General features: G+C 50.4%; 1 protein-coding gene across 2 annotated transcripts; it reads right to left on the reverse strand.

The window, feature by feature from the left end:
• Window positions 1-3,405: 3,405 nt before the first annotated feature.
• PLEKHO1 (pleckstrin homology domain containing O1) lies at window positions 3,406-13,372 on the reverse strand. 2 transcript variants are annotated; one of them, XM_052637309.1, is made up of 6 exons: window positions 13,112-13,372; window positions 12,291-12,437; window positions 7,909-8,049; window positions 7,052-7,156; window positions 6,596-6,697; window positions 3,408-5,313 (listed from the first exon to the last, which is right to left on the reverse strand). In XM_052637309.1, exons 1-6 carry the CDS (start codon window positions 13,139-13,141, stop codon window positions 4,609-4,611), a joined length of 1,230 nt encoding a protein of 409 aa, XP_052493269.1. In that variant the 5' UTR covers window positions 13,142-13,372; the 3' UTR covers window positions 3,408-4,608. The 2 variants fall into 2 exon arrangements, with proteins under 2 accessions (XP_052493270.1, XP_052493269.1); XM_052637310.1 differs by lacking the exons at window positions 12,291-12,437; window positions 13,112-13,372 and adding an exon at window positions 8,188-8,361 and having other exon boundaries at window positions 3,406-5,313.
• Between the last annotated feature and the right edge of the window lie 291 nt (window positions 13,373-13,663).

Consider the following 13,663-nt stretch of genomic DNA (forward strand, 5'->3'; position numbering starts at 1 on the left):
CCCACTCCAGTATTCTGGCCTGGAGAATTCCATGGACTGTATAGTCCATGGGGTTGCACAGAGTTGGACACAACTGAGTGACTTTCACTTCACCGAGATATCTGACATCACTTTGTTCTACCAAAACTGATTACCCTTATTTTAGATTTTTCCGTGTTTCTTGGAAGAAGGGGCTGTTTGTTGTCATGATTTTACTAGCAAGAATGAGATTGAATCTAGTATTTTTGAAAGAAAGAGGTGACTTCAGAGCTATTCCAAACCAGCAGGAAAGACAGGGGAGATAAATCCAGCTTGTCCAAAGGAGAAAGCAAAGAGGAGGAGGGAATGAGTTGGAGGCTGTTTTGCAGATCAAGGGTTCTCTGTTGCCTGCTCTTCTCTGAGTTACTGTTCTCCATATTGTCTTTATGAAAATGAAAACTCCCTTATGTCCCTCGTTTTTGCAGCTATATCAACCTCTCCATCCTGATAACTTAGGAGAAACCGGGAATCTGTATTCTCCAATTGCTCCCCAACCTTCACGTAGTTCTCTCCACACTAGTTAACTCTCCAAGAACTTATTTTTAAACTGGTTTTGCTAATTTTTGCATTCTCCCCAAGCCTGCTTTCAAGAAAGCTCAGGCTGGGGTTGGGGTTGGGGTGAGTCACGTACAAGAGTTTCTGGCTCCATCTCTCATTTCCTGAGCTGTGAGCTGGGCTGTACTAATTGACCTCGAGGGTCTCAGCTGCGCTAAGTTGGGTGTTTGTTAGATCTCGTTAGGATTGTAATTAGTGCAGAGAATCTGGGTCACAGGCAACTGGTTGGATTGATGATCTCAGGGGGCACGAATAAAGGCGGGGAATAGCAAACAGGTTCCTTGTTTCGTGGGTGGGATGAGCTGGGGCAGGGAATGGTGGGACTTGTGTCATACACACAGACACAGGGTCGCGTGCAGAGAGGCGCTCAAGCTCTTAGGGGGTGCATGCCTGTGTGTGTGTGTCTGTGTGTGTGTGTGGTGTGTTCCCTCCCGCATTTACTCGGGTTTCTTTCCAATCTCTCCATATATGGTGTGGCTCTAGAGCAGGCTGGGGATTGGCTGCTGTTGTTGGGAGACTGGGAGGTAGGAAGAAAGCAGAAAAAGGAACAAACCCAGCAAGGGGAGGGAGTGTGAAGGGAAGGGGGCTGTAGCCGAGCTTCTTCAAGGGTTGCAAAATGGGCTGGGTCCCCTTATCCATAAGGTTTAAAGAGGGGAGAAATTCCCTGGGACTGTTGTTTTGTGGGGAATGAGGTACAGTTTACTGTTGCAGAGGGGCTGGCAGAGGGTAGCTATTTCCCTAGGGTCAGCATGGCATGGCTTGTGAAGGCTGGAGCCGGAGTAGAGAAATTGCTGTTTTCCCCTGCTTTTCTTTTCGCCCTAAACAACCTACAGCTCTGTGTGGAAACAGCATGCAAATTAATTCATCAGCTTTCCAGGTCAACACCTCAGATATTTTTCCTAATGGATCAGGACTACAGATCAGGACTGTAGTTCTGTTCCCTAAACCTCTACTTAACAGTTTAATGGGAGAAGAACAGGAAAAGTTGAGGAAAATGTCACTGAAATAGGAAACGACATTTAGTTCTTTACCTGCCTCTGTCCCTCACCCCATTTCAACTCTGTCCTGCATCTCCTCATCTCCTCGCCTGGGGCCTCCCAAAAGATTCTCCCTTTTCCAGTTCATTTGTGGAAGAAAAGAATATAACAAAGATGTTGGAAGAGAGGGAAGGAGGAAGAAAAACACACATCCTGAAAAATGTCAGCAACTGTTGTAAGCAGGTTGCCCCACATCCCCTACTCAATCCACCCATTTACCCCAAAACATGTGACTGGGAAGAACTAAGGGAAATACTGCAGGTAAAGAAACTGGAGTGATGGAGTGAGGGAAGAGGGGTCTGGGAGGAGGGGAAAGCTAGAGTTCCAGCATTGTTATCCTTCAGCCGCGGCACTCCTGCTCATGCTTTGTTAACTGACTTCACAGGAGCAGCCCACCAACAGGGTATACTCTAAGATGATTTTCTAGTGGGAAGCCTGGCTTTGTACTAAGCTCCGAAATTTTTGAAGACAGGAGCTCAAGCTCTCCTCACCCCACCTTTCTATCTGTAGCCTTTAGCACAGTACCTGGCGTTCTCTCCTTGAAGAAAGGCTTATGGGCACAGTCCGCAAACTGGATCAGCTTGTGTACCAGGATGCAGTGACAGCAAGCTCATCCTCTAAGCCTCATGCAGACTGTACTCCCACCAGCCGAGCGACGGTTAACAAGCCACCGAGTCAAACTAATCATAGCAGCAGCGGCCACAGCCGCTATTTACCAATCAGCTGCCATTTGCCATACATCTTTACGCTTCCATTTTGCAGATGAGAAAACTGACACTTGGAAAGCTTGTGCCTTGCCCAGGGCCTCATAACTAAAGAGTCAGAATCTGAACCCAGATCTGTCTGGTTCCAAAGCTGGCCTCATTTCACTACCACCTTGTGGCCTGGTTTTGGTGCCTGAAGAGCCCAGGAGTCCCATGGCCAGTTCTGTTTCCTGGGGTCCCGGTCTTTTATGCTCCTCCTCCTCTCCAGTGTCTCCCTCCATCCTCAAGCTCCCCTGGGAGACAACAGATAATTGGCATGTTGGGATATATGTCACTCTTGCTTTTGTCTTTTTCTTCATTATGTGGGAACAACAAAGATAAAAAAAAGGAAAATGCTGGTAAAATAAATTTATAGGAAGATGCAGACTTATATAAAGGAAGTAAATACCATTTTAACCTAGACTATTTGTGACAACAGGTATCTCTGCTGACCATTCTTGGAGTTTAGGTGAGTGAAGCTTCTTTGGAGGACCGAAGTCTGGAGACCCAGGTTCCTCCCTTCCTCTCCAAAGATACATGTAATTATGTTCCTCCCTTCCTCTCCAAAGATACATGTAATTATGTAACGACAGGACAGATCTAGGAAAAATCTTCATGACTGCGAGTGGTGGGGACCAAAAGTGTGTGAGAATCTCTCTTTCCTACAGATGTCCAACTTAGATTCCACCATCTTGCTTACGTTGGGTAATGAAGTAAAGTCAGAGCACAAGAACGGCAATTGAGGGTCTTGCCCAAAGGATTTTGTTTCCCTCCTACCCATCCTCCTGAGTGTCACATGAGGGCAGTTGTGGCCAAAATGTCTAGTTTGTTCCCATTTTCTCCCCTTCCTCTCCAGTTTCGGCTCCTGGAAGTTAGAGGAAATCTAGGGAAGAGGATAAAGAAGCTAACAAGCAGTCTGCAGTTGAACCTCAACCAACCGAAGTTTGAACTGCACAGGTCCACGTACATGCAGCTATTTTTCAAATACTACAGCACAGCCTGTAGTTGCTTGAATCCTCAGATGCAGAGGAACCATGGGTATGGCTGTTTAAGTTAAAGGTGGATTAACCCTTGTATTTTTCAAGTGTCAACTGTACTTCAAAGTTTTTTTTTAACCCTTCGTTTGATTCAGGGGGCTATCTGTCCCTTCTTTCCAAAAATCATTCATATCTTGCCTTTATGACTCATCTCTTGACACTATCACTGTTATTAACTTGATCTTAGAAACTTCAGAGGAAAGAAGCAATCAAAAAGGCTCCCCACAGCCAAGGATGCAGGGGAGCCTGGCAACTCCACAGGTGGTTGGGAGGATGGTGGTGTGAGTGAAAAAGATGTTTTTCTAAAGCTGGGGCTTGATTAGTATTGGAAGTGAGGTTTGAGGAAGGAGAGGGAGAGGCTACAGGAAACCCGAGCTTGGCCGAAAGAGGAACCCGGGCACATATTTGGTTTTCCCCTCCATCCTATGCATCACAAGTCAGTTTCTTTTTTAGTTTGGTTTTCTGTCGGGTTGACTGTCCCTGCTTCTCCTGTGCTAGGCGCCCCTAGCCAAATCCAAACCCGTCCCCTCCGTCCAGGGTTGTATCTCTGAATTGAGAAGGGTGTGAGAGATGAAGGGAAGAAACATCTCATATTAAGAAAGCTGGGCAGCTTGATCTCAATCAGAGGCTGATAGGCATGAGAAGCCAGTGCCTGGTGAGGGCCAGGGTCAGGGAGGATTTTAATTGCACAAATCTTCCTTGGGGCTGGGATAAACTTCACTTCTGTGTGCGTGGACAGGTGGCATGGCTCCCTCATCTCTAGAGTTGAGCAGCTGAAATTTCACCCTCAGATTGAAAACTTGGAATGGGACATAAGGGAGGCCCCCTCCTCTCCCCCTCTAAATTTAGGAGCCCACACACATGGTTGGGAGCAGCAGGTTATTCCTCACACCTCAGAGGGTGTGTGTGGGTCAAACGGTCAAACTGAGCCTTCATGGCCCTCTCTTCATCCAGGTGAAAGCTTCTTAATATTGCTGTAGGGGTCACCTGCTCCTCACACCTCAGGCAGTTTAGGGCTCAGAGACAGACGGCGGGGAAGGAAGGAAAGGAGGTTGGGAAATAAGGGCGGTAGGAGGGTCCGGCAGCAGCAAGAGCAACGAATTCGACTGTGTTTTTGTTTTCTTTTTTGACTGAGGTAAATAAAAAAGCTTTTATCCTGCAACACTTGGAGATAAGAATCTGTCCACCCCCATGAGTTCCAGACTCTGGCACGGGCCTTCACATCAGGCTCCTCCGGTACTGACCGTGCTGGGGGCTCTGCCTGAGGTGGGAGTCGGGGGTCTGCAGGTCCATCTGTCTGTACAGGTCCCTCAGCTCCCTGACCTCCTGCAGCACCCTCTTCGCCTGGCTCCAATTCGACGACGCCTCTCCCAGCAGCCGCTCTGTCTCCAGCAACAGCTGCTCTGACTCAGAATCGGGAGGAGACCGAGGGGGCTCCTTGGCCTTTCGCTTCCCGTCTCCCAGTCCCTGAACCTCTGCCAGCAGCTCCTGAGTCTTCTCCAGTTTCCTGGCTACCAGGTCCTGGATCCGGGACAGCTGCCCCGGGGGGTGTGGGATGGGGGTTGGGGCGTCCTCAGCCCGTCGTTGGAGGGTGTGGGCTGGCGCAGCGTCCCGCTGAGACAAGATCTCCTCCAGGGAGGCACAACGGCTTTTTTCTGTGGCGGTCAACTTCTTGGGTGCCTGTGGGGTGTAGGTGGCCCCCTTGTCTGGCTTTTCCCAAAGTCGGGGAAGGCCGCTTGCCCGGTCCGAGGAGGGCTGGATACGGTCTGAGTCTGCTCTCCGCCGGCTGCCTGCTAGCTGGGCCACAGACTTATCCAGGTCGACCCGGAAGCTCTCAGCACAGGAGGTTGGCTCCTCAGGGGAAGGGTCTTCCTCCTGGATCAGGTCCAAGGTCAGCATCCCATCTGAGGTAGAGGTTGAAGCCTGGGGAGGGAGAGGATGGGAAGGAAGGGGGTAGATTGTCATCCATGAGCATTTCAGGACTGACTGCCTGAAAGAGAAGCAAGCTGTGGTCATTTTACTCCTCAACATGCCTTCCCTGAATGAGAAGCTTTTGATGGTGATTTAAACTTAATTCTTTCATTTTTCTGTGATTTAAAGTAATTTCTCTTGTTGCCCATATTTTCCACTTGACCACGAGCTTCCCGAACAGTGTCTTCTCCTTCCGTGTTGTGGACTCGCAGCATCAACTGGGTCTGACACACACAGGATGCCTGGCATGGCAGGGCAACTTTTCTTCTGTATCCTCTGAGCCACACACTTCAAACCCCTCTGCTATTTGGACCTCAGAACACCTTGCCTTTAAATAAAACTTGTTCTATTTCCAGAATACTGTAATTTTTTGCAGGGTAAAATACTGTAATTTTTTAAAAGATAAAAAAATACTTAAATTATTCAACACCTCACATGTATTGATACATATGTTATTTCAATTCAATCATTCCTCACAGTGGCCCTTCACCCGGGCACGATTATGGCCCCACTTTACAGCTGGAGGTGGGCAGCTTCAGCAAAGCTGATTCCAACCCAGCTTTGTCTGATTGCAAAGCCGTCACTCTTTCTACTATACCTGAGTGCCTCATTCCCCAGAGACTCTGAGCTCGGACAAGTGAAAGAAAATCCTTGTTCCTTTAAATGCCTGCAATACGTAATACTCTTACCTATCAGGATAGCTAGCCACCAGACATCAGCTTACATTGCCTCGTAGTATTCATCTCTTCTATTTCTCACATTCCTGTGAGTGTATCTCATTTTCCTCAAAGGAAGCTAAATCTATTAAACCATCCATGTGTGCTAAGTCGCTTCAGTCATGTCTGACTCTTTGTGAATCCATGGACTGTAGCCCTTCGGGCTCCTCTGTCCATGGGATTCTCCAGGCAAGAATACTGGAGTGGGTTGCCATGCCCTCCTCCAGGGGATCTTCCAGTCCCAGGGATTGAACCCACATCCCCTCATTGGTAGGCAGGTTCCTTACCACTAGGACCAACTGGAAGCCCCTATTGAGGGCACATCTTTCAAATTCACAGTAGATACTAAATATTTTTGGTTTGGAGGAATCGAGAAAGGGAACAGGGTGAAGGGACTTTCCTAGCTTTTGACCTTGGTACACAAATGCCTCTGGTGGGCTAAGATACAGTCCCATCTGAGATGAACTGACAGGGAGTTAGCCCTTCAGCAATTTTTACTTTCTTATAGTCTTACATACCACAGCCATTAGGTGTCCCCGAGTTGGAGGGCGGCGGGAGTGTTGGATTTTTGCCCTGTCTCGAGTAGGGTGGGCGAGATAGCTGTCCTCCTCGACGGTGACCTGAAGAGATGCACTGTGAGTCGCGGGTGCTGTTCAGAGACTCTAGTTCCAGACCAGCTTCCCCTGCGGCCTGAACCCCCAGCTCAGAAAATGCTCCTGAGCAAATCCAAGGGCAAGGATTTATGGGACATGAAGGGGCTTCTTAGGCTTGTTCATGTATCAGAAAGCGGGGAAACAGGAGCTGGCAGAGAAGACTTCGAAGCTAGTAGGAGAACAGGGCTTTCCAAAGGGAGATAAAGCAGCAGAGCTGTGGGGAGCTAGTGAATGGGGCCCGCACCATCCTCTTCCCTCTTTAATGAGCCACCCAGCTCCCTGTGCCTCAGTGTCCGCCTCCCCACAATTAGCCCCCCTAACCTCATCCAAGACGCGGTTCTTGGCTCGGGTGATGGCGGAGTTGAGGGCATTGATCCATGATTCCTTCTCTTCTGGACTCACTGCCAGGAAGATCAGGTTAGGTGCCTGTGAGAAGATTCGCGTTCAGTCAGGGTTTTTATAGAGTTGGCCTCACCTTGACAGTGAAGAAATGAGAAGTTAAACTTCATTCTCTTAGACTCAGCTCTTGGAAGGAGAGAGATTCTACTTCTGGTGTCACCTGTGACTTAAGGAAATCATCCTCTATTCCTGCAAAATGCCCTTGCTTGGAGGCTGTTTTAGAAATGACCAAGGAGAAGCTCAGAAGGGTACTGGATATTAATACAGCACTAGAGATATTTAGAAGAGGTTTGGTGAAGGACAGGTACTGATATAAAGATCTTTAAATGTTTGAAGACATAGAATGTGACAGGAATGGTTCCTAATTTCAACCACCTACCACGGAACAGGGAAAAGTGGCTGCTTCTCAAGACGGGGTGTGTGTGTAAAGTGGCTGCTTCCCAAGAGGGGGGTGTGTGTGTGTGTGTGCATGTGTATGTGTGTAAAGTGACTGCTTCCCAAGAGGGGTGTGTGGGTGTGTGTGTGTGTGTATTTGGCAGAGACTGAGAGAGACAGAGATGATTTTTGTGGCTGGACAGTTTAAAGGCTGGCTTGCCAGGAAGGAAGGAAATGGCCACCATATTCTCAGATTAAATAATAAAAGCTGGTAGGAGAGCAGTAATTCAGGGCCTCTGAGTCAGAGAGCTGAGAGAGATCCCAAAGGGGAAGGTGTTCTCCTCTGGCCTCCACACCCCTGCCCTGGTCCACGTTCCAGGGCCAAGGTGGCAGGAGGAGCGTACCGTGTTCCCGGGCTGTTTGGAGTGGGCAAGAGTGAACTTGCTATGATTCTTCTTGCTCCTGCTCTTGGATTTCCGGAGCTCTTCACACTTCTCATAGTCACTCAAGTCAAACACCTCTTGAATGTTTTTCTCATCTTTTACCTAGGGGAGGATTGGAGGTGAGGTGATGAGGATTAAAATCACTTAGTCCCTTCTCCTAAACTGTTAGTTTAGACCCGTCCGAGAACCAGAAGAAGCCTGAGAAGGGAGGGATGACAGGATAGGAAAAGGCTGTCCTACCCCAGGCTCGTAGAGGCCAAGTCCTGATTCCTTGCACGGGTTTCCATTTAAACTCCTCTTGCAACTCCCCTCAGCCAAGCTTCTGTTTCCAGAACCCCAGTAGGTCTCTTCATTATGACTCCTACTTCGCCCTTCAAAGGACACGGTGACAGGGCTCATACTTTAATCCTACCATTCTGAAGCAAGCAGACCTGGATGGCCCTTGATTGTCCCGAGAAGATAAAGGCAGAGCCAACATCAGGGGATTTCTAGAGAGAATGGAGGGCCGCCTCCAGCCTCCCCTTTCTTACATGTATGTTGATGCTTTCTTACCCTCATTTAGCTCCTTCCTTAAATATATTCTATTATGATGAGACTCATCTATCTCCTTCATTTCAGGAGCTTTAGCACCACAGGGACAGCCACCCCTGTGTTCGGTTTGTTCAAATAGGGTGAAAAATACACCTGTAGTTCCTACCCCACCTTATTCCTTCCAAGGTACCATGACAACCCAATGTAGCTCCTGCAGGCTTGAGAAGCCGCTAGAGTCACTCCACTGTGCTCTAAGCAAAGACACGTTTATACTCTCCCTGGAGGACTACTTGAAACGAGTGTTCTGCTACCTCTTCCCATGATTCCAGTTTGAGCCCTTTTAGTCAGGGAGTTCTTCCTTGTGTCTAAACTGAGCCCTTCCTGCTTGGAGAATGTATCCTGCAACCGGCTCCACCCTTAGCAGCTTTATCCATCATTTGGCTCTTAACTCTCTTGCTGAATGTCTAACGAAAGACCACAACTCCGTCTATATCCTCTGACCCCACAAAGTGAGCGCCACAAAGCAAATTCCACTAAATTTCTGCCCAGGTCCGTTTTAAACCCCTCAGGGATTTTTCTCTTCTCCCCTGAGGGGTTCCCATGGCTCTGGCCCTCTGAAGTTGTGACCTGGCTTACAAGAGGAAAGAAGACTTTGTTACTGGTCCAGACGGAGGAGTCTGTGATTAGAAAACCCTTTCACCCTCTGCTACTTGCACCTGAGATTAGAAGACCCTGGGGAATGAGCCTGTTCATGTCTTCTTGGGATGAGAGACGACAACCACCAGCACTTGTTAAAACTAAACAGACACAAGTAGCGTCATATGTTCCTTGGATGGTATCTACCCTCCCCGACTGGAATTATTTCACAAAAGAGTCCCCGCTTCACAAGTTCTGACATAGGAATTGTGTGAGCGTGGAGGTGACTTCATCTATCTGCCTGGTTCTCTCTTCCATCCCCCAACCCATCTCTGCTTTTGTATCTGCCCATACTTTTGACTTGCCGCTGGACCCAGGGGACACAGGCCCATTCAGGTGAATGGCCGCTCATACACCCACCTTTGTTTGTTTCAATACGTTGTGGCTCCTCCAGGCCTCTCCCCAATCCTGGCTTTGGGCTAGGAAGTGACAGGGGCCTTGAAGGATTGTGGGTGGAAGTGAACAAGATGCTGGCAAGGGGTGTCCCATAACAATTCCCAGAAACATGGGAGCATGGATGCAGGGTGGTGCATCACTCCTCTCCCCCTCCTTCCTCAGAGCTGAGACTATCAGCAGAGGCCAGAAATCTTGGAGAGGAAAGTGCTGGGTGTGTGTATGTAGCCAGGGGAAGAGAGTTACTTGTTTCTGTTTTCCTTAGGGGAGGGGAGGGGAGGGGAAGGGAAGAGAAGGGAAGGGAAGGGAGGGAAGGGAAGGGAGGTATTCTGGCTTGGACATGACTGATAAGCAGCTCTGGGGAGCAGGAGACACTGACAGAGGTCAGCCCTGCATAGGGCAGGGGTAGGAGACGGGGTAAGACAAGCAGTGAGACAGTGCCCAGGGAAGATGGACAGCTCCAGGACCCTAGTTCCCCACTGTATTTCCACCCCCCCCATCTAATTCATACAGTCTCATTTATAGTTACCACCCACCAAGGTCAACCCTTCCTTTCCCCTGATTCTTTGTCCTTAGGCCACAGAGAGGAATTTTTCCCATGCTTGCCAAAAAAGATGCCCTGAACTCAATTTCCTCTACCATGAGGTCTCCCGAAGGTCTAGTTTCTGTTCCTATACATCAGCCCCATGGTCAAAAGGTGCCCTTTGACTGAGAATGAGCAGAACAGTTATTAACAACAAATACAGAAGGATTTCTTTGGTTGAGGCAGTTGCAGGAAAAAGACTGGTGCAAATTCTAAGAGGGTTAGGGATTTCCTTGCATTAACATGTAAATTACAGATATCATAGTACATTTTAAAAAACTCTTTAATTCTATCGGCTCTGGAGCTTTCAGGAAGGGGACAGAATCCAGCCTACATCCTTGATCAGTTTCACCTTTAGCCTAGGCCTTTGAAGCATGGAAACTGGCTCCAAAGAAGAGTAATACCAATAGGCTTGTTCCCTCTTCCTATGCCTTCCTCTGCAGTGGGCAGTTGGCCCCATGACTGGTCAGATGTTCCTGACTCACAGGACACCAGACATCCTAGGCTGAGGTCATTCCATTCTTTCCCCTATCTCAGTACCCCTTCCTCCACAAATAAGGGTCCATCACACTCTTTCATCCCCAGACTGTTTTTTAGATTGGTACAAATAAGAAAAAAAAAATGTCTTGTTCCTTCTACCCTTTCCCTGATCTCATGTTTTCCCCACTGACGTGTGGGAAGTTCTTGCCGATTGCTCACTAGAGTTTCCTGCCATTATGAAGTTCAGGGAAGACAGGAGATACACTTGGACACTTGCTTTAAAAAAGAAAAGAAAAAAAAAACCACAAACCTAGAAAGTCAGCAAATTGTGGGGGGGGGGAAAAAAAACCTTGGGTAGGATTTAGGGTTGGGTAGAGGTGACCCTTAAAGATAAATTCTCCTGTCAAAGTGTTTTCTCACCTCATCCCAACACCAAGTTCTCAGCTTAGTGTAAACAGCAAGGTTTAAATACCCTTAAGAGGGATCTCTTTGGCCCTGGCATAGCTTAGTTCTTTCTTAGCTGCTTCGGTAGATGTTCTGTTCAAGATGAATACTTTCTCCAGGACTGCCTGTGTGTCTTGTTTCAATACCATAAAAGGATTTATTTACCTAAATATAGTCTAAGCAGAAAGCAGAAGAGGTTAGAACTCAGGGAGGACTTCCCAATTAGCCCCTGGTGAGGGAACTCACGCTCACCAGGCAGGGGAGGGCCATCCTACCAGGGGAACTCAGGACAGTCTCCTAGGCAATGCTGACATAGTCACAGAGATAGGTACTGGAATGACTTCTAACCCATGGAGGGGCAATTTTAGTTTCTCCACATTCCTATGTGTTATTGAGCCCAAGAATTAGGGATAAAACAGAGAAGAGTTTGGATTCAATATGTGGGCTCAGGTTCTGACCCAACGTGGGCTATTTTCATCGTAACTATAGACCCAAAGACACAGAGACATGCAGGGGTTCAAAACTCCACTCTCCCTTCTGATATAATTGGCGGGGGGTGTTGGGTAGGAAGGAATGGAGAATGAGTTCCTCGCTTCTTTGTTTTTAAGTGGAGTGGGGGTGGGGAACAGAGAGCATGTTAATTAAGGACACTGGCTTCAAGAGAAATAACTGCCACTTACAAACACTCTACCTGAGGTCATGTGAGACTGCCTCTGGATTGTGTGTCTTCTGTGATTTGGAGCAGCTGTACTGCTGATATGACTTGCATATGTCTCTGTGAGAGACAGGACAGGGGAGGCTAGCTGGGCTGGGGGGCAGGAAGGAGGGAAGAATAAGCTGAACAGGGTGTTTCAGCAGCAACAGCAAAGAAAAAAGAATCCCAGTCAGCTCGAGGCCAGGATAGGGGAGAGTAGGGGACACTTAGGAGTTTTGGGGACATCTTGGGAGGGAGTTATCATGCTTATCAGAAAGGTATTTTCAAAGGAAAATCTTTAAGTAAGATGCAACTTCTAATTCTAATTCGGGTCTTCTCACTGAGGGGAGACCTTTCTCTGCAGATAAGATGGGGGTAGAGACCAACCGGACTGCTGAACTCGCTTTCGGAACAAAATCAGGAGTGAGGTAAGGGGGAGACGAGAAGTACATATAAGAGCCCTTCGGAAAGACCAGGTCAGGACTATGAGAAAACTGGGTAGTTCGCGGCAAGGGCACCCACCTCCTTTTCAGAGATGTAGAGCTGGTCCCCTTTCAGCACCACGTAGCGGTTTTTCCAAATCTCCCTGAAAATCCCTTTCCCGCAGAATTTCCGGACCCAGCCGACCTTCTCAGGCGGTGCACACTGATGGTTTCCATCCTGAGGCCCCTGCCCCCGCGAGCCAGATGAGAATCGCACGGTTAGGTGGTTGCAGCTTTTTCCTCCTCGCGTTCCGTCCCCCGCGCCCTCCCGAGTCCCCGGTCCCCTCCCCGCGTTCGCCCCGCCACAGCTGGAGTCGGGGAGCCCCGCGTTTGCTCCCCACTTCTTCAAACCCTTTCACTCCAAGGAACTCGCATCCCTATCGCTCCCCTCCCCCTTCTTCCAAATAAACAACTGGAATTGCCCGTGCCAGGGGTGAGGGCCGGGCTGGAGACGAGGGGTGGCCTTCGGGGCTCCGCCGGGCCCCTCGCCCCCTCCCGCAGCTCCCCTCCACGCCGCGCCGGGGTTTACGGCATTTTATTTCTCATTGTCTTCTCGCCGCTGCAGAGCTTGGTGCCAGCGGCCGCCCGCCGCCCGGGGAAGGCGAGGCCGGGGGTCGGGGCAGAAACTCAGCCAAGTTAGCCCCCGGCCCAAGTAAACAAACAAAAGCCCCCGTGGTACCTCGTCGCGGGCCCGGCGCACCGAGGCCGAAGCTAAGGGGACCGGCGACCGGGCCGGGCTGGAAGGAGGGAGCTGGCGCGGCGTGTCCCCGGCCCCCAAGCCGGCCGCCCGCGGCTCCGACGGGGCCGGGGTCCTCGGGGCACAAAGTCAGCGGCGGCCACGGGGCGGGCGGACGTACTCACCCTCTTGGTGGAATTGTTCTTCTTCATCATTCCGGGCTGCCGGGCGGGCGCCGAGGGGCGGCCCCGCGTCGGGGGCCGAGGCCGCTTCGAGGGGGCTCCTGCCCACGGGGAGGGTGCGCAGAGGCCCCCGGCGCCGCCGCCGCTCCTCCCTCCCTCTCCCGGACTCTCCCCTTCTTTGTAGCTCCGGTTACACTAAAGGCCGGCCTCCCTCGCGCTCGCACACACACGCACGCCTGCTCCCCGCCCCTCGGCGCCCTCCATCCCGGCGCCCACGCGGCCCGGTCCCCCGAGCGCGCCCCCGCCGCCCGCCAGCCCGGCCCGGCCCGGCCCGGCCGCTCCCCCGGCCCGGCGCGATGTGGGCGGCCCAGCCCGCGCCCCGCAGCTCCATCCACCCGCCCGCTGACGTTGCGAGTTCAGAATAAAGGGCGAATCGCCGAGCCGGAGAGAGTGCGCTCCCCCCACACCCTCCTTTGTTTCTGACTCACTGAGGGTGAAGAAGACAGACCTACACCCCGCCGGGGAACGGCGTCTGGGGCGGCGGGGGCACCCAGA

The sequence above is a fragment of the Budorcas taxicolor genome, chromosome 3, assembly GCF_023091745.1.
Source record: "Budorcas taxicolor isolate Tak-1 chromosome 3, Takin1.1, whole genome shotgun sequence".
NCBI classification, from domain to species: Eukaryota; Metazoa; Chordata; class Mammalia; order Artiodactyla; family Bovidae; genus Budorcas; species Budorcas taxicolor.

Excerpts from the sequence above, each read along its gene's own strand:
- PLEKHO1 (XM_052637309.1), bottom strand. The coding sequence starts at position 13,141 with ATGATGAAGAAGAACAATTCCACCAAGAGG. Across the intron at positions 8,050-12,290 it reads TCTACATCTCTGAAAAGGAG|GTAAAAGATGAGAAAAACAT; the intron begins GTGGGTGCCCTT and ends ATCCTCCCCTAG. Across the intron at positions 7,157-7,908 it reads CCAAACAGCCCGGGAACACG|GCACCTAACCTGATCTTCCT; the intron begins GTACGCTCCTCC and ends ATCTTCTCACAG.